The following is a 20,858-nucleotide window of genomic DNA, read 5'->3' on the forward strand; positions in this document are numbered from 1 at the left end:
AATTGTACAGCTACTCAGCACAAACAGCATGGATTATAAATATGAAACCCATAAATTATTATGAGATCTGAAGTATTTTGAAGATTCTCTTATGGCATAAAGGAACAATCAAATTATGGATAGTCATGCAAATTAGAACCAACTGTTTTCCTTTAAGTCCTTTGTTGCTCTCCTGATATATACTACCAGTATATATCTTGCTACTGTTTATTTTTAAAGCCCACGATTAACCTAGCAATCAAAATGCATTACCTCTAAAGTATTATTAAGATTCCTTTACATCAGTAATTATTATGTTGGGTAACAAACATGATGTAACAGGTTCTCCTTCAATGTCTAAAGCGGGGTTGTCAACCTGGTCCCTACCGCCCACTAGTGGGCGTTTCAGGGTTTTAGGTGGGTGGTAGGGGTTCTATGGCACAAGCTGAATCCTCCTTCCACTGAGCACTGGTGGGCGGTAAGGAAACGTTACCATCAAGAAAGATGCATTAGTGGGCGGTAGGTATAAAAAGGTTGACTACCCCTGGTCTAAACGATGCTCCATAGGCATCAAATTCTCTTAATTATGAGGTGGATCATAAACCATATTGAGTCCTACCACTACCCAAAATAGGTAGAGAATAACAGATTGAACACGATGATAAGTAATGAAGATGAAATGTTAATATGGCTTAAAGAAACATCCTTAGAGAAAGACACCACAATAAAACTTGCTTGGTACAGGAATTTGCAATGCCTATGTGAATTAATTCCTCCCCCACATCTAACTGAACACTGGTGTTCATTCAATGACATCTACTCCCACCTTGTGGTAAAGCTGCTGCACATTGCTTTTTAAAAATGTTCTATTTTCCTGACCCCTGAGATAGGGGGGAAAAAGAATATTTCAGTGACCGAATATATGCAAGAATGATATTCTTGAAGGCAGAAGGTATATAATTTACCATAAGTGTGGAAGAGATGCTACAAGTAGCATCCTTGATGCAGGATGCTTTAAGACTCCATTCAACACTGAGCCATCACCGAATGTCAGATTTTATAAAGTTTCCACTGCTTAGGATTGAAATCTACCCCCAAAAAACAGCTGCTGAAAATTTATATATATCCAACTGCAGCTCAAAACGTTAGACATCTTTTGCCAGAAATAGAAGGCTCCTCAGAGCCCAATTGAAAACTCAACAATTATATTCTACTTATATCTCAGAATTAGTATTTTAAACATTTCATCTTTTTTTCCTGACTTGTGTAGAACCTTTACAGATTTGTATGCTCAGCAAGCCTGGCATACAAACACTTACCTTTTTCATTTCCATTTGCATATTGTGGAGGCTTGTTTTTGTCAATGCTATTAAAGCTCTGACTTCTCCGATTTAAATTTGAGGCTCCCTGGACTTTGGTACTGCTGCCTGCAGCTGGCACCCTTGAGGGCCCGGGAAGCCTAGAATAGCACAGTCAGAAATGAATTTCTTGCAATTGCATATGAGACAGTTAACTTTTCAGTTGCAGAATAAATTCACAGAGCTGATCAACAATGGTTTTAAGGAAGGTCATGACAATGAACAACAACATAATTAATGGTTAGTCAGACCATGGACAAAAGGAACACCTTAAACGGTACAAAAGAAGAAAATATGATATATACAGTCAGAGACAAACATATAAGGATCCTTTGCATTTTCCATTTACACTGCAAAAAAGATTCACCCATGTTTTTCCAGGAGCCATACAACTGTTTTATTCAAATAGTTCAGTTCCATATATTTCTAAGATAAATATAACAAAGCTAAAACAACCCATGGAATACAGTTTAGTGGAAATATATACTCTAAACACAGTTTTGAAAATAAGCACTATACTCCACGAGTGCTTTATTTCTTCTTTTGTTCCAGAAACACTCATATCTGCAGAAGGCATTAGATGGTAAGATGAGAAATTCAACATTTTACATTGCTCACATCTTCATTACTTCAAATGAAAACTCTTGAATTAAAGAGATCTGCTCAGGCTACATATTTCACTTGTTGGTATTTGCTGCCACCATCTGAAATATCCTGGGTATCAGAGTTAACAATAAAGATGCCACTCTCTGCAATAAGTACAGACCCACATTGTAATTATTTTGATTTGATTGTCTGGTGTAGAGATTAAGCAGTGTTGCGTTGTCTTACAAGCTGCCAATAAAAATAAATTGCTCTAGTTCAATGCACACAACTGGTACCTCAACAGACTTAAGGACAGGTTAAATCAGGATTGTGAATATTACCTAGAAGCAGGTGTTACTAGTTTACGATATTTCAAACATTTGCATTGTGAAATGCTAATAGCTGCCACAGTGGGAGAAAAGAGAGAAAATGCAAGAAGAAAATGAAAGGGGGCATTTGTTTAATAAAGGGCTTTGCTTACTATAGTGGCACATCAAGAGAGCATATTTTAATATAAAACTGCACTATATCTCTATCTAAGCAGGTCACCACTTTGTGAAGTAGATAACTGGAAAATTGCGATGTTAGATGTCTAATAATCCATGTTACTTTTTAGTTTATTCTGGCTGTTGGCCTGTTCCTTTGGAATCTGCACTGTCAGCAAATCTAAGCATACAAAATTTTATCATGGCCTATAAAATCCAGATAAGACTGGGGCACTGTTAGTGAGTGGTTCCCTAGACCTCTGAGGGCACCGGTGCGTAACTTAGGGGTACTTTGCTGTCAACTTTGACTGGTGTCCCAGCTATGCCCCTATCTGGACGGGGATAGCCTAACACCTGTTGTTTATGCTCAGGTAACCGCTAGGTTAGATTACTGAAACACCTTATATACAGGGCTTTTTTTTCAGCTGGAAGTCACTGGAACTCAGTTGCATTCATGGTGAGTTCTGGCACCTCCTTTTATAGAAAACTAGCACTGGGTATGAAGGGCTACCTCTGAAAATGGTTTGGAAACTTCAACTGGTGCATAAGCTGGCAGTGAAATTGCTCATCGAGGGAAGACAGTTTGATTAAACTGTCTTCTGGCCCAAACACTGATCCTGGCCCAACTGCAGCAGCTGCCAGTTAGTATTCAGGCCCAATTCATAGTGCTGCTTTTGACCAATGAAGCCTTCATGGCTCAGGACTGAAATATTTCAAGGACCGTCTGTCCCCATAAGGACTACCTCAACCCAACCCTGCAATAATCATTTGAAGCCCTTCTTCATGTGCCTCTTCCATGAGAGGTTTGGAGGGTGGCAACAGCAGAACAAGCATTTTATGCGCTGCCCCCCCCCTTTGGAATGGTGTCCCCAGGGAGGCTCACTTGGCACCCTCATTACATACCTTTAGATACCACCAGGCAAAAATGCTTCTCTAGAAGCAGACCTTTGGCTGATTAAGATTCTATGGGCTTTTAAATGTGTCTGTGGGAGGGATGTTATTGGCTTGTTTATGTTTTATTGTGTATTTTGGGTTCTCATTTTATATTTTGATGTTGTGAACCACCCTGTGATCTTCATATGAAGGGTGGTATACAAATTCAATTAACAACAACAACAAATCTATGGCTACTGATCCAGTTAATTTACAAATATACAAAAATGCATGTTAAAATTCAGTTTACTTATACAGTGGTACCTCAGGTTAAGAACGTAATTCGTTCTGGAGGTCTGTTCTTAACCTGAAACTGTTCTTAACCTGAGGACCACTTTAGCTAATGGGGCCTCCCACCACCACCACACGATTTCTGTTCTTATCCTGAAGCAAAGTTCTTAACTTGAGGTACTATTTCTGGGTTAGCAGAGTCTGTAACCTGAAGTGTCTGCAACCCAAGGTACCACAGTATTAATAACCATATTTCTCAGGTACCTCCCTCCCTATATTCCAGTTAAGAAAATGAGGCGGGAAACAGCCCAAAAGGGCCTTTGTGATACTTGAAAACAGATCTCAAGGCTATTGTCACACACACACACACAATTCATTCCATTTCCAGTCATTCTCCCACAGAATCATTTAAGCAACAAAGGAAATGCAAAGTATAAAGGAACAGGTAATTCACAAGGAACATACTTCTGGTCAAAAATGTACAAACACTGTTATAAATTTATATCATTAGACAAGAAACAGTTGTTAGAGCCCAGACATGATGAATTGTGAAGGAGACAAGAGAGCCTACAATAAATGCAGACTGAAAACCTATGACCACAGGTGCACAACAACTGTGCTTTGGTATAGCTCATTCCAGGCTATCACCAGCAGTTCAGCTTACAATAGAAAACTGATGCCATACATTGGATTACACAGCTGATAGTTCATTGTTAGCAATGAACTGCAAAGCAAATAATGTGAACAGTTTCATTTTTTAACTACACATAATCAACATGGACTGAACAAAACAAGAGGAGCTAGGAGTCCTCCTTTAGGAAGTAAATGCACAGATTTTAGTGTTTATAATAGAGAAGTCACAATCAACGGCGGAGGTAGAACAGGCAATCAACATGCAAGCCATCTAAGACTAAGATTTTGTTTCATTTAAAGACAATTCATTGTTTCAATTCATTTAATTCCCAGCTCCACACAAACAAAAGTTGTCCCTAACAGTAGAAATTTCACACAATACTTTATTAAATACATTTCAGGCTGAAGCAGTGCTAATTCTTCTACCCAAGTGGTTCTTAAACTATTTTCATAGGAAGCTGTCGCACTGAGTCAGACCTTTTAATTCAGTATCATCTACACTGCCTAGCAATGCCTGAGAGCTTCAGAATATTTACTAGCCCTGCCTGGAAACTATGTGCTTTTACCACTGTGTTACAGCCCTTCCTGTCAGGGGTCCCTCAATGAAAAGACTGATAAAGGCATAAATACTCATTCATTGCTTTTCTGATCTTACTATATTACCCTTGCAGTGCCCAGGCTGCATGTGATATCCACATTCTAGGGTTCAACTTACATAAAATGAGCAGCAGACCCCAAACTCTACACTAGCAATGAGGAATATAGGCAAGAATGGTCTGCAATAGACAGATTCTGACAATAACTTGTGGAATGTTTTAAGTGGCAGTCTAATAAATGCAATAAAGAAGGGATCCAAAAGGTGAAGTTTGAGCATTATTGTTCTAATCCTTTCCCACACTAACAACCCTCCTGAACATGCTTACATTTTAAAATTTACAGTTGTTTTCCACCAAGATAAACAGTATCATACAGTTCAATTTCTGCTCTATTGAGCTGGGCCAATAAACTGAAAATCTGATTAGTAGAATTTATATTCACTTGTGAACCAAATTATGGGAGCAGACAGACATAACCTGAATAAAGAGCTTGCAGTGGTGCTGTGATGTCACAACTGAGCCAATATATGTCCTTGACTACTACACCCCTCTCTGGATCATTCACTCGCTGCTAGCCTTCTTCAGCTGATTAAAAGCCACAAAGCTTTATTTAGCCAAGTACCTGAAATGGGATGCTTCCCAGCTCAGGCACCCAAGTACATGATAGGTTGTTAATTTTCCCCCAGACAGGTAGAGGAAGCACAGCAGAAGTTGGCAAAGAGTAAGGGGCAATGTGGGTAGGAATGACAGTGTGGATTTCATTGTATGATTCTCTATCAACAGTTCAGATGCAAAGTTTCCCCTGTGGCAGAGCTAAATAATATGCTTCAAGTCTGTCTCTAGTCTGTGTGTTGAGCAAGAAGCATAAGAGCACTAAAATCCCTCTAGAAACTTGACAGCTCATTTAAATCAATTATTTTACATACAGTATGCTAAGTTGCAACACACAGATATCCCTACAGCTATTATACAAAGCTGTTATTTTTTGCAGTCTTGGGCAAGGCTTTTCCACTGGCCAACTAAAAATTATGCAAAGCTTGCATTTAAAAGCTATGGTGATAAAGAGTTGAATGTCTACTGTGGTTTAAAGAATAAAATGCCAGTGGGCAGTGACTCCATTAAGTATCACTAGCAAGCAATAAATTAGAGATGTTAACTGACCTAGAAGGCTTTTTTTGACTGGTTGCAATTCCACTGTGATTAGACTGAGTTGCATATCTGGCTGTCAGACTGTATGAGAAGAAACAGAGAAATTGAATTAACGGATTTTTTTTTTTTAATATGCATAAAAAGCAAAAACTTACCACCAAATGATGACTTAATGTTATGCAAATAGAACATGGATAGAAAACAAATTAATCAAAGAATGCATTAAATGTAATGATTATACCATGAGTTTTCAAAGTACGGACTATGTTGTAATGCAAGGCGTTGTAAACTGTCCCATCCACAGATTCCCAGAGTGGTGAAACCTATGGGAGTAAGATGTGGGAAAGGAATTGGACTGGGCAGACTGGTGCAATGTGTGTACTAAGAAACCTCTATCATCTGTTTTTCCTAAGACTAAAGAAATAACATTTAAGATCTTACACAGGTGATACTTGACACCCCAGAGGTGCAACAGAAACAGTTCTCTATTTTCACCACACTGTTGAAGGAAATGTGGCTAGGCTGGAAGCTTCTACCATATGTGGTGATTATTAGAAGCTATACACATGGTTTAAAAGACATTCTTACAAGAGATTACTCAACAGTCTTTGCACCCTATTAGCTCTGTTAGCCATTTTTGATGGGGAGAACAGGAACATTTCTATTGGCATTCAGTTGCACACAACTGGAAGAATTTGGACAATTTATCTAAAGACTGTGGGTGCCAACAAATCTGGTCAATTGTTCCTATAGAGAGATTTACCAAACAAGCTTTAGATGGAGAAAAAGATAATGATTTTATTGAGTTTTGGTAGGCATGTATTTCTTGTGTGAATAAGAATAAGTAAAACTCACAACTGCCAGCCCCACATGGTAATCTCTGGCAGAATGTTCTTGTTTAAGTCTTGCTTTTTTTTTGATTCAGGAGCAGAAGGGAGTGAGTGGGCGACTGGAGATACTACTTTTGTTTCTGTAATATTGTTCTTTATGTTGACCATGGTAAACTGTCCACATTCTAGGTGGGTTAAAACTCAAGATGTATCATTGCTGAGCAAACTCAGAGCTTGCTGCAGATACAAATACTGGCACTGAACTTTGCAGTAGATGCCATAAAATTTTATCTAAGCATCCACTTTCAACACTAATTGAGGGTATCATCTTTGCTGAAGAAAGCCATTATTTATTGGGAAGGGAAACTTGTGGCCTCCAGATGTTGTTGGACTCCAACCTCAATCAGCTCCAACTAGCAGGGCCAGTAGTTATGGATGATGGGAGCTTTAATCCAGCAACATCTGGTGGGCTGCAGTTTGCCCATTCCTGCTTTACAAGGACACCCAAAAGTATTAATGGGGACCATGTGCCATGTATTATCGTCAAACTTCATTAAAAAGCACATTAAAGATTTTATACAGCATTTTAGGGCTGTTTTACTAAAATCAACTTTTTTTGTGAGAAGACCTAACCAGAATGACAGACCAGAATGACACTGTGTAGCAGACAAATCTACTTTTTCATTATATTATGACACATTCGTCCCACTGTTATTATCCAGCACTACTGGCTTGGAAACATGGATACAATGACGATGTGTTCTGTAAGCACAGCCTATGCCAGAAACATGCATAGCAATGATGCACAAAATGAAAATCAAAGGAAGGTAATGGTGTTAGTAAAGAACATAGCATGGTTAATTCTAAGAGGTGATGATAGTGACAAGTGATGTGATGTGATTTGGCCAGGAATATATGACAAGGGATGTAACTAGACCACTTATAACTTTGTGAAACTGTTGCTGGACTGTATAACTTATTACAGCTGGGAATCACAAGACTAAATCCTTCATGCCGCCACCCCTTGCTGCCCCCAAAAGTGATGGAAAGTTAGGTGCCTGACTTTTCCCATTACACAAGTGAGAGGAACACACAATTGGGAGGGAATGCAGAATGGGAAGAACGCAATAAGGTGGTGCTGAGCTGGGCTTCATCTAGATTGTCTTAGCAGTGCACAGCTAGTATTAACAGCATCAGAGAAAACACTGCTGCAATCCAGGGATTTGGAACCAAGTTCACATATACTGAGTGACGCTGTTAAAACTCAGCATTTGTCCATTTGGAAGTCAAATCTAGTATGTTCGTAATTCTTGAATGTAACGTAATTCCAATGAACTTTAATATTTTCATACTTCAAGCTGAGTTTGGTTACAAGTTAGTTTGTATTTTCTGTGCCTGTGCAGTTGGAAAGAAAAGTGATATGGGGTGATTTGAGGGCTTTCAAACCATTTCTTTTTTATTTTAACTTCCTTGCCAATAAAGATTAGAGCTTGAACTTCCTTACATGTCAAAGTCTCTCTGGCAGACTAGGAAGCATACTTCTTGCCAGTAGTGGCTGGCGAGGCACTGTGGGTAGGACAGTTTTGTTGACTTCACTTCCCAATGCTGCACATCACTGTCATCACCAAGAGGGAGACAGCAGGAAGCTTGATATGGCAGCAGCAGTGGAGCTACTCTGATGCTCCTGCCACTACACTTGCACTGTGCTGAACTTCCCATCGATGGCCTGCTCATCCCCTTCTCAATAACTGGCCTCAACATGCAACATTGGGAAGCCAGATCAGCAAACCATTCCAGTCTGTGCCACCCTGCCAACTGCTACTGGTTCTTGCCACACACTTTCGAAGCAGGGCGAGAAATGCCCCTGGAAATGGCTCAGTGTGATCAAATAGCATTATTTATTTTTCAGGGAGCATGCAGAGGAAGAAAGAAGACTGTCCACATGGACCTATGGAGGCAACTTTTACACACACAGCCTAATTAAGCACCAGGAAATAAATGTTACATTATGACGTAAGTGCCATTTCCAGGGACATTTCTGGGCCTACTTTTAAACTATGTGCTCCCTAGTCTCTTAAAGGGGGCTTCTACATTTAAAGAAGTTAAATAAAATGGTTTTAAAGCACTCAGACGGCCTCACACTACTGCAGGTTTAAATTTGAAGATACTTCAACATTTTGAACTATCAAAAGAACTTTTGGCAAAGTTGTAATGTTGGATTTGTTACTTGGCAAGAAAATTACCCTTTTTGATTAAGCAAGTTCACCCTTCACACTAATATTGAGGAGTGAACTCTGGAAACTGTCAGAGAAAGAGAAATCAATGGGCATGGTCAAAGTTTTGTCTGGACTTTGTTAATTTTCCCCAGCAGCAGCGTGAGATGGTAATATGGAGTGGAGATAAGGGGTGAATAGGAGAGGCAAGGCTGACAACTTGGAACAACATTCAGTTTGAGGCTATGCTTGCCTGTTGGAAAAGTGAAACAAGTAAAAAGGGCTGCAATTTTGGTGTAAACCAAATCACTTGGCATTATGAATATAAAAATGATGACTATTAGTTTCTATGTGATAAGCTGGCATTATTCCCCAGTCTCTTCCTGGAAGCAAGAATGGTTCTATGTGGAAAATGGAAAAAGTACTTTGAGTGACTCACAAAGGCAGCTAGCTACTTACTGAAAAGTGACTTAAGGGAGAAAAAGTCTACATTGCAGTGCAATAGACTACTCATTTCATCAACAGGCACCACTAAACTCATGTCATCAAGAATCATAAGGGAAGAATACTAGCCTGTGGTGAATACTAAAGCTAATAGTGAAGCCTGTGATTTATTTTTGAAGCCTTGGGTAATAAAGCAAATAGTATAGTCCTGTATTGGATTAAAAACAGGTTGCAAAGCAATGCAGATATGCCAATAATCTGAAAAGTCAAATATGTTGTTAATTGTAGGAGCAATTTTGTCTTATATGGGAAGAAAATCCCCAAACTAACCATAAAGCTCAAAAAAACTTAAGCATACAATTTTTCTCTTTTAGTTTCCAACACTTTTAATGAGATCTCACATGTATAGCTTATATAATAGTGATAGAATATGAAAATATTATGCACTGTAAAAACTACACCAACCTAGATATGATTATGTCTAGATATGGTTATGTTTCCTTTTACAGAGGAAAAAATATATGGCAAGAGACAGTATTCAAAACAAAATAATAAGAACACATACCATTACCAGATCTGCATGTGAACTTGTATCTTGCATTCATGTTCACAGAACAATTACACTGGAGACAACTGAGTGCCATAGAGGTTATCACAAGAAACAGGAATGCTTTAGAAATACCAGCATTGTCTTGCTTACTTGGCAAAATTAGCAAGAGCCAAAATGCACAAACTGGTGGGCACAGAGTAAAATTGCTTTACTTATCTTGCACATGACAGACATTGATCTCAACACAGTCCAGCATTCACAGCAACCAACTAAATGCCTAGCCAAGACATGAGGAAAAGAACCCTCTGTTGCAAGGCCATTACTTTATCTAGCTCCGTATTGTTTCAAATAGTCATCCCTTCCCAGCCCCTGCCTAGGGAAGCCAGGAATTGGCTACAGCCTCTGTCCTGCTGGATAAATTTGTCTACAAGTAGCATCCTCCAAACAGTAAAGTTTGTAACAGTATTTATGCACACAGTCATAATTGTAATCCTAGTAGTTATTTTGTTTATTTAGCATGTGCATGTTGAGGTGTAGGAACCTGTGCCCCCACCCCAAAAATGTAAAGGTTCCAGGCTTTCATCAACCCCAGCTAGCACTGACAACAGTCATGGATAATGGGGGCTGTAGTCTGTCAACATCTGGTTGGGTTTCCTACTGCATTCGACTCCTTCCTTAAAGACACAGTCAGAACCGGTCAGTACCAGTCAGTACAATGTACTTGGATATGTTAGACATATTGGACAAAGTCCACCACAAAAGGCTCCTAGGGAAACTCATGGGATAGAATGAAAATGGATTGACTGAGAACTTAAAAGTTAATAACCAAAATTAGGAAACAAAGAGTAGGCAGAGGGGACCCAGCACCCTTAATCTTTGACCTCTATCCATGCTGACTGAGGCTGATGGGAGCTAGATTCCAACATCTGGAGAGGCACAGGTAGTCCACCCATGATAAAAGCAATTCACTCAATGAACATAATCTATAAATACGGAAATTTGTTATTTCTTTTTACTATCCAGCAGGTGAGGTGGTAGATGTGTTGAATCACTGTGATAATGGGCTGGATGAGGATCAATTCACTCAATCAATCAATTAAAAAAAAAGCTCATACCAGACGAAACAGAGATACTGGTAGTTCCTCCCGATACAAACAGCATGCAGTAAATAAAAAATGAACTTTAGCTATGGTTCATGACTTGTCTGGAGCAAGCCAAGGTATGACACTGGGCTTGGACATAATGCTAAACAAAACTATGGCTTGGCTCTGAAAAGAGCAGCAGGAGGAAGACCAAGGAAGGGGCAAACAACTGTGAATTTTGCTCCATGAAGTTGTATGTTTGCTCATTTGGTCATGGTTTGTCCTAGTGTTACATGTGAACCAGGCTGTTGATTGGCTTCAAAAAAACTCACAAGAACGGCTAGTCCAGTGAGAGTCATTATTCCCTTTGCTTTTTCTGTGAAAGAGCAAAGTAAAACATTACCTACAAAAAAACCAGCCATAAGTACCAACCAGCCAAATATATTTGCTTTTCTAAAGTAACACAGGGTGAACTTTAATGAATTAAGCAAATCCATCTGGCTGTCAAGCTGCGACCACTATTTCTATATGTGATAATGTTGGTTTGCCTGCATTTAGGAATTTTGCTGACAGCTTCTTGAAATCAGTTACCGACTAATCCACAAATGGGACAGAACTTTCATCTACATGTGTTTTCCCTTAGCATCTGGGTGGTTGAAAGATCATCGCCATGGCAAGCTTAGATATATGCTGCAATGATGAAACAAACTAGCAAAATATGTCATAAAATATAATATAATCACTGTTGCCATGCATTTCTGCTGACAGGTATAAATAAGGCCATCAGCGCTGTGACCTTTGTGTATGTGTAAAATAAACTAAAACTCGCAAGTGAAATGTAGAAAAAGAGAATTCAGCAGAACTGTTCAATATAACTATTTTCACCCCTTTCTCAGAAACAAAGGCTTACTGATGGCCAAAATGTCTCTCTTGTAAAACACCCTTTCCTTTCATATTTATCTGGATGGATTTGGGGCAGTCAACATTATATCCTCCAGATGTTGCTAAACTACAACTCCTATCATCCCTGACTCCTTGGCATCCTTTGCAGTCTAAGGAAGATGGGAGCTGTACTGCAACAACTCCTTGACAACCACAGCAATATTAACAGCCTGGATATAAAGAAGGTTCCTCACTGGAAAGATACAAAGCTACTTAGATGCAGATTAATATGCTAACTTCCTCTCATTGCACCTTCTTTGAACATGCAAAGTGTGAATGTATTCACACATCTCTGAAGAAACATCATATGTTAGCTCTACTGGCATATGAACAAAAATAAGCCCCTACTTTGTACATTTCACGGGGAAACTGAATAATTCATGCATCCTGTCTGTTTGTTTTACCATCCAAGACTCAGGCATAGGCAAACTCGGCCCTCCAAATATTTTGGAACTACAACTCCCATCATGCCTAGCTAACAGGACCAGTGGTCAGTGGTGATGGGAATTGTAGTCCCAAAACATCTGGAGGGCCAAGTTTTCCTATGCCTGATCCCAGTTCTCCTTAGTGCATCAGACAAAGTGATCTCCCCCCACCCCCCAGCCTTTGGAAAATGCACATTCTTCTTAGTGGAGAACTTCCCATATGCTTGTCAGCCTCTACAATGATCTACACTGATCAAGGGCCAAGCAAAGGCTAATTACTCTGATTAATGTTTTTACAATCTACACTCCCTCACAGAGAAACATAACCATAGTGCCAGGCCACATTTTTACCCTATTTTATTGGACCACAAGGAATGGCTCAATAGATCTTCATATTCCAATACATCCAATACATCCAATACATTCCAATACATCAAGATCAGTGTGAGACATTTTTTTACTGTGCACTCTTAAAGTTACAGTCATTACATTAAATGATTCTACCTGATGAAAGGTATTCAAAGTAACATAAGGAATCTCAATGTTCCTTTTATCTTTTTTGGGGGGGGGCAGGGAATATATCCCAAACAATGCAACTCTAATTGTAATATACCAAATACAACTATTTTCAGCAATATAGTGTCCACTATGAATACTATACATGCACATTCAAACACAAATTAAGACAAACTATCTGCAAATGTTAGGATGAATGAAAACAATTTAATTTTTGGGAAATGATTCAGTTCATTTCCAAGCCAATCACAATTTAGCCTCGCTTATCCTCCCTCCTCTGTATCTCTTGAACCCATCCCAGCTACCCTCAGTCACCCCACCCTGCAGCCCTTTCATCTTCCTTTTAAAACACGCTTACCAGCTGGGCCAGAAGTGGCAATGCTGCTCCAGCCACAGTAAAAAGCGGGAGTGTTTCTTCCTCCCACTTGGCCCCAGCCTCTTGCAAAGAACCAATTGCCCCTTGGGAAACTACATTGACTGTAATGTAAGTACTACCCAATGTAGTTATTGCAATATTATAGTGTCATGAGCCGCAAGGCACTTTTCCTAATGACTTTACGCTTCATTGGGAAAACAGTGCACACCTGTTGCCAACTATCCTACTGTAGATTGCATTTCAATAGTTAAAGCAGAAAAAAGGAACGAGAGAGAAACACTTTTTAATTCAACTCCTTACTCTTCAAAAGCACTGAAAAGAAGATGAGTGAAAAATTTACACAAAGCAACATGTTGTATTCAATTAAATATATATCACAAAATGTGCAGATTTGTTCTAACCATGAATTATTAAAATAAGTGTTATGAAGTGTATTCTTTATTCATGCTTACCAAAGTCTAATCATCTGTGTGTTGTGTTACTATTCTTACAGAATGAATTAAAGAAATATGTTTCACTGTATAAATAAAATCCTGTTGATTATCCCCTGTTGATAATCCAGATTTGAATTTTCTAGACAGCACTAACAGTGATATAACAGAGTAGTTTAGAAGCCTAGGTGAGTAGACTTCCAGTTACCATTTATTATACCTTCTACAAACCATGTTCAGTAAACTAAAAGATAAATGCAATTTAGGAGTGTATTACTCCATTTATAAGAATGTAAACAAACCGTGCATATTATTCAGAAAAGTAATCTCTGTTGTGTTTTAAGAACTGGGTGCTTTCTTGCCCTACCAGAGAAGATCATGTTCAATTACTGTACATGGTGTAGTGACAGCCCAGAGTACTTCCGTACTACACTATTTATGCCAAAATCATGCTATTCTGTGTAGTAAAAATAACTCTAGGAAGGGGAAGATAGGCCTTATCCCTGTAATGTTTTCACAACAAACATTGCAACACACAAGAGTTAGAAGAATCCATACTCATTTCTTTACTCTGTATCTCATTTCACATTTCACAAGTTGATCCCCTCAATGTGCAAGATATTTCTTTATAATTAACAAGTTTCCCCAACTCGTCACGCCACATCATTCATGCCACTGTTATTGGGAACAACAGAGAAGTTAAAGTAACTGTTTGTGTGAATGCAACCTAAGGCTGCGATGCACACTTAACTCCCCAGTCAAATTGAATTTAGGTTTAATTCCAAGTACACAAGTATTTAGAATTGTTTCTAAAGAAAACCATTACAACATGGGAGCACTTTAATTGCATATTTTATCTGACCTACCTGGACTGCATATCTTGCTGTGTTTTGGGCTGGCCAATATCAGCAGGAGGTGGAGAATGAGAGACGTGCTGCTGTAGCTCTACCAAAGACTGATAGTACTGTTGCTGTTGGTGTTGCTGCTGTTTATAACGAGACAAACTGAAAAACAGCCCTAAAATGGCTTTCAAATTTCCATTCCTTATTTCTGAAAAAATGAAGAAAATATAAGAATTAGACTTCTGCTCTGCATGCTTTGAAGTTTCCACATCCTCTTCAACAGCAGACCCACAGACAATGCATTGTAGGAAGTTACCAAATGCAGGTTCTCATGTGCAAGGAGGTTAGAGGTTGCAAGTATAGCTAGTAAAGCTAGCCATGTTTTATCACTCCTCACATCGTGTCCTGGCTCTCTGGAACTGAGAGTGCCTGCAGGAAGGCCCAACTGCTGCAGCTACAAACAGCTTACTACTCCAGAAAGGGGCAGAGGAGAGCTGACGTCTGGAACAGAGGAAGCCTACAAGAATCTGTAAAGGTCAGTCCGATCCATCTATAACTCATTGGAATTGTAGACATAGTCACCCCACCACTCAAGTCTATTTCCACGTTTCACCCCAGCAGAATTTGATCTCTATCAGTCTGATAGACTGGACACTTTGGATAAGCAGATTTCAAAGGTTCTCCTAGATGTCTGAAATGGTTTGCACCAATCCAAGAAGAACTAGATAAGCAATTCCTATTTTACCAAGATACAATTTTTGAGGGCCCCCTATTCGACTCCCGCAAGCAAGAGCAAGGAGAGTCAATACCTGGCTTCATCACAACCCTATGTGCTCTCATCCAGCACTTACACAGTGAGGAGCTGGGCTTGGCTGTTCAACCTTAGCTCTGTCTCCCTATCTCCACACATGAGCACTCAGCTCAACTTGCCTCTCTACAGCCAACTTTTGCACCCAAAGACATAACAAGCAAGCAAGCAAGCTGAGTTCTAGAGGTGCAACCCTGTCTCTCTCCTTTTATAAATTAGCCTTTGCTACAGAAGCAGCTGCTGTTAATCTGTTTGATAATCTGAAGCCTTCTTTCCCCACCTGTGCTCCCATTCTAAAATTTATGAAGGTCACCAGTTCTGCTTCCCTAATAAATGAGTGTATGAAACCACATTATTAACCTCTTATTTTTTATGATTAATATGTTATTAGAAGAATTTCATTTGTAAATAAAGTGGTCAAAGAAAAAAGGGGGTGTGGGGAAAAGTGCAGAAAGTAAACTGTAACGCAATTAGTATAATTAGCATCTACATTTCAAGCAGTTTGCAAAAATGGATAAAAAACAGACTTACAGGAAAAATTCATTACAAGGCAGCTGCCTACATTTTCTTATACTGCCCAAACTGTATAATATAGTGTTTTAAACATTAGTATGAATCAAACTACATGTTATACTTGAAACACAGCAAGGTCCTGTGCCTCCTTGTTTTCCTTTAATGTGGGGCAGATCATTATTGGGATTGTAATGTGCAGTGAGGGGGGGGCTTCTCTCTTCCTCCCCTTCCCAGGCGTGACCTCCCTGACAATCATCTTCCAGGCAGCTACACGACTTAGAAAAAAGTTCCCAATGGTATGAATCAGATCTTGTTTTCCTAAGCCTCGTAGCTACACAGGGAGCTAATCTGGGGTAGGTAGGGGAGAATAGCTCAACAGACTAGGGATAAACTTCCCTCCCTACACAATGCAATCCATACAACAATTTGGCCTCCTCTGCTGGCAATGAAAGTTGTTGCTGTTTATTATGACTGCAGACCAATAAAATTACACAAATTACTCAAAAAAATTACACAAATAAAACATACAGCTAGTTAAAATGAAACATACAGCTAAATAAAGCTTTAAAATGAATACATCAAAATATCTCCCCCAGACAGCCAACATACAATCTTTTTTGCAAACTTCTCAGTAATGTGGCTTTCAAAATTCCCTGAAAATGTGCTTTATAGAGGGAGAACCAGCCTCTCTCTATACTTGTTATGCAGGTTCCTACGCAAAAGAACGTGAACAACAGACTCTATTGCTTCAGCTCCACAGAAATGCCAACCATTTGTTAACCAGAATCTTGTTGAATCATCTACTTAACAGCACAGCAAACAGCACATTAAAATGAGCAAGCACAAATGCTTTCCTATACTCGGAGACAGGTATGAAGCTAACCCTTCCATAATATGAAGTGTCGTTAAGGAGCACCAGAGAAAAAGATTCATTAGCTGCAGTTCTCAGCTAATAAGAGAAAAGCATGGCATGTAGCTGCATGCTATGCATTAATGTGTAAAGGGACCCCTGACCATTAGGTCCAGTCATGGCCAACTCTGCTTTCAGCGCACCCGGCGCTCTGGGAAGCAGGCTGCTATCTGCAGCCTAGACAGCCCTGTGGGAACTCCCGCAGGGCTGCCTAGGCTGCGGATGTCTTCCTGAAGCCTGGAAAGCGAGAGGGGTCAGTGCGCACCGACCCCTCTCGCTCTCCAAGCTTCAGCAAAAGCCTGCATTCGCTCCATAGGACGCACCCAGATTTCGCCTTCATTTTTGGAGGGGGAAAAGTGTGTCCTATGGGGCGAAAAATACGGTATTTTTATTTATTTTATTTTTGAAATGGATGGAAAACATTTCACACACACACACTTCGCTTACAATAAAGGCAATTGTAAATATACTCTTAACATGTTTCCTGGCAAGTAAATCCTGTTCTCCCCAACAAGGCTTCCCTCTCAAGCATGTGTGCATAGGACTGCAGCCTAAGGCTATGATTACAAGGAAGCTACTATCAAACAACGGACATTAAAAATCCAGCTGTGACAGGAAAAACTATTACTTTTTTTAAAAGGCAGAATAAATGAGAAACACAATCCTATATCATATAGGTTTTGGAGCTTTTCTGTTTTTGGGGGGTTTTTTTAATTACAGAATTAGATAAAACCCTAATAAATTATATCATTCTATGGAAGGTTAGCCATTGCTTTTAAAGTATTTCCAAACAGACTAGCATCATTGATTGCTTAAAGGACACCTGGTTACTGGATGTTCTTCTAAGAACATTTGTTAATGCCAGACTCTTTTAGGAAACATAAGAGGATTGATCAGGTGAGAGCAGTGTTATGGATTGTTTTGTACAAAATACACAGGATTGTATCCAATACTGCGTAAGTGGTGTTCTTCTCATGCAATAGGACTTTTGTTTCCTCTCATCTCCTCTCCTCTCCTGACATGCCCCAAAACCTGCTGTGGAGGTGAAAGTTTCATTGCACAAGTCTGTTGCATGGGTGGAACAGAAGCATTGGATAAAAACCACAGAATTATATACCAAAAGCAATACTAGTATATTGAATATAAAGAAATCCTGCAAATTTCCTTCCCAGGACCAATCCTACTATTAGGCTGAATAACCCACAGCAAGCAGATGCTGGGGGGACAGCAGCAGGGCACCAGACATTATTCCTGAGCTCGCTTGCCATTTCCCTCTCTTGGAAGACAAAGCTGTGTGTGCTACACATGTTGTGAACCCCCTAAACTAGCCTGTTATGTTCACTTCCCCATTGCCAATGTTGAAGTAAGATTCAATGGCCAGCCTAGTCACTTTCTGTACATGGAACAGAATAGGTGCCATCTTGTCCTTTGTTCCTCAGGCATTTTGGGCTGGGCTTGATCCTATCTGATCTCAAATACTACCTTCAAATATGGAAAACTCAGATACTGTAGCTGTTCTTTTGATACTGACCATATATAAGCCTACTCAAGCTGAATTTGTGGTGCGGAATTTGTGAAGTGTGACTTTTAATACAAAATACAGACCTTCATGTTGTAAAATACAACATTTATAAAATTGAGCAATTATTATATTTATTAATAAGAACAACTTTGGGGAAAATTTCAGATATTTATATTTTGCATCTGCAGCATAAAGAGAAACAAACTGGTGACATAAACTGCAGTTAAATAGTTTGCAATTTGAATAATTATATATATTTATATTTCAAAATGGAGAAATACATTTGGGAAGTTTCTAAATATTTGCACCCTATTTCACACCAGTATATCACCTTTGCTCAGTACACAGACTTGGAACACTGGGAAGATACAGTACATACAGGCGTTTTTTTCCTAGAAAAAGAGGTGCTGGAACCAAAGTTGTTGAGTTTGCCCCACCGCCAAGGCAAAATAACATGAACTGCCACCTTATGCCACTGACGGCCATGTCGCTCCAATCACCATGCCACCCACCACCTCCAAAACACAGTCCCAAGTGCCATGCCGTGGAACAGCACCACAATGCCACAAAGGTGTTGGAATGCAACCAGTAAGTGACAGAATGCACAAAAGAGGTGCCAGAACTCAGTTCCGGTGACTTCTGGCTTTCAAAAAGTATGACCCCCTTCCAGGAACATCAAACAAATCTATATTCTCTGATGTGAATGAGAGGGACCTATTATACTATTTAAAAAAAATGTTTCCCACTGAAGTTAGCAGAATCTGTTTTCTTTTGAATACAGTTGAGAGAGAAAAACATTTCATCCATTTGATCTTTTCAACATTGCTCAGATATATGTCAAAAAACTAATTACTTAAATCTTCTCAAGAGATGGGAACTATTAAGATAGTTCTAACAATTACATCTTATGTTTCCTATAAAAGAGAAAGTATAATTCAAAATTTATCAGTTTAGTCATCTATGCAAAAAAAAAAAAAAAAAGAAATGTCTTTCAACTCTACAAGTCTATGATTTTTCTGACTTGATTATATGTATACTACTCACCATTTTTTAGTTTTTAAGAGCCACTGAACATGATGCTACTTTAGAATTAGTCGGGAAGATTCAGTATAATGTTATGTCATTAAGTGCAGCACGTAAGCCTGCACACACAAAAAGTTTTTTAACTTCCATTCTTAAAAATAGTAATTCTAAATCTATGTAGTTTTACTGACAGTATCAGACAATGGCTGATATTCCCAGTAAATAACAAACTCCACAACTTGAGAAGATTCTGAAGCAAATGCTTGCAATTTCTGATCTGGCAAATTCTGATGAGTTTTGCTAAAATGAGGTTTGCTCCTGACTTCAGTTGTCTGCACTATACAGTACAGTAAGTCACATGTGCATTTTTCATTTTGTGCTTGTAGAAAGCATATTTCTAGCTATGAATCTTAAGGAAGAGGAAGAAATGGAGGCAAAGATATTCAAGGGGAAAGTGCTAATTTAAATAAATATTTCCCATAGGAAATGGGTTTTTTTAAGTGTTTTAATTTATGCCAAGAATTATGTCAAACCAAAACTGTATTTTATAAGACAACTGCCGTATTTTTCACTCTATAAGACACACCAGACCATAAGATGCACCTAGTTTTTGGAGGAGGAAAACAAGAAAAAAAAAGATTCTGCTTTTGCTGTGCAGTGATCCCTCCTGCTCTTCTGGCTTCTGGGCTAGCTGCACAGCCGGCATTCGCTCCATAAGACGCACACACATTTACCCTTACTTTTTAGGAGGGAAAAAGTGAGTCTTATAGAGCAAAAATACGGTAATATCTTTTCCAAAATAATATACTGCAAATCAAGTTTGAAGAAGTACCTTTCCAGTACTATCTCTGATGATGATGATGATTATGGCTTTTTCTTACCTTCCGCAGAAAGACCTTGGACATTTACTCCTCTGGCTGCCAGAAAGTTAAGGCAGACATCAACATTCTCAATCTGCAAAATGAACATGAAATAGCAAAGCAGTTAAAGGCTATTTTGCAAGATGGACTTGAATGCAGCAAAGGGAGGGGGGGGGAGAGAAATGAATACTTTGCATTCATCACATACTCCAGTTCTTTAGTAAAGTTTAACAAGAATGATTACTGTTAATTGGTCAGCTGCTATAAAAGCTTTCATTGTCCACTTTGGTGCTTAAAAACAATTCATAAAGGCTTGATCCAGAATGGCACACTGACAAATCAGCAACCCACCTACTTACCATAAAACTGGATTCTGTACACAAAAATAAGCAACAATGGACAATACTGCAGCGTGTGTACAAAGTCGTGGGTGAACAGATGATTCAATGACAATGTGTCAAGAGCAAAATGGAAAAAATGGGTTGTAAAAAGTATGGGATAAGGTGTGATATCAGAAGATATTATTTACTAAGCTTTGTGAGTGAGCTTTGTATGTGTTATTATTTAAACTAAATTAAATAATGACAATAATACTTCAGTAATATTATATGATTATCACCAC

The 20,858-nt window shown here is 39.0% G+C and overlaps 1 protein-coding gene across 9 annotated transcripts in view; it reads right to left on the reverse strand.

The window, feature by feature from the left end:
* NAV3 (neuron navigator 3) overlaps window positions 1-20,858 on the reverse strand; it is a 445,636-nt gene that overhangs the window by 132,368 nt on the left and 292,410 nt on the right. For 5 of the 9 annotated variants that reach the window (XM_083698859.1, XM_083698858.1, XM_083698857.1 and 2 more), the window contains 4 exons: window positions 20,258-20,330; window positions 14,625-14,808; window positions 5,962-6,030; window positions 1,299-1,438 (listed from right to left, as the gene is read on the reverse strand). In XM_083698859.1, coding sequence (XP_083554985.1) covers window positions 1,299-1,438; window positions 5,962-6,030; window positions 14,625-14,808; window positions 20,258-20,330 — 466 coding nt within the window. The remainder of the gene's footprint in view (window positions 1-1,298; window positions 1,439-5,961; window positions 6,031-14,624; window positions 14,809-20,257; window positions 20,331-20,858) is intronic. The other 4 variants (XM_083698861.1, XM_083698860.1, XM_083698863.1 and 1 more) reach the window with 1 other exon arrangement.

This window comes from Podarcis gaigeae (assembly GCF_964106915.1).
Source record: "Podarcis gaigeae genome assembly, chromosome: 10".
Taxonomy (NCBI): domain Eukaryota; kingdom Metazoa; phylum Chordata; class Lepidosauria; order Squamata; family Lacertidae; genus Podarcis; species Podarcis gaigeae.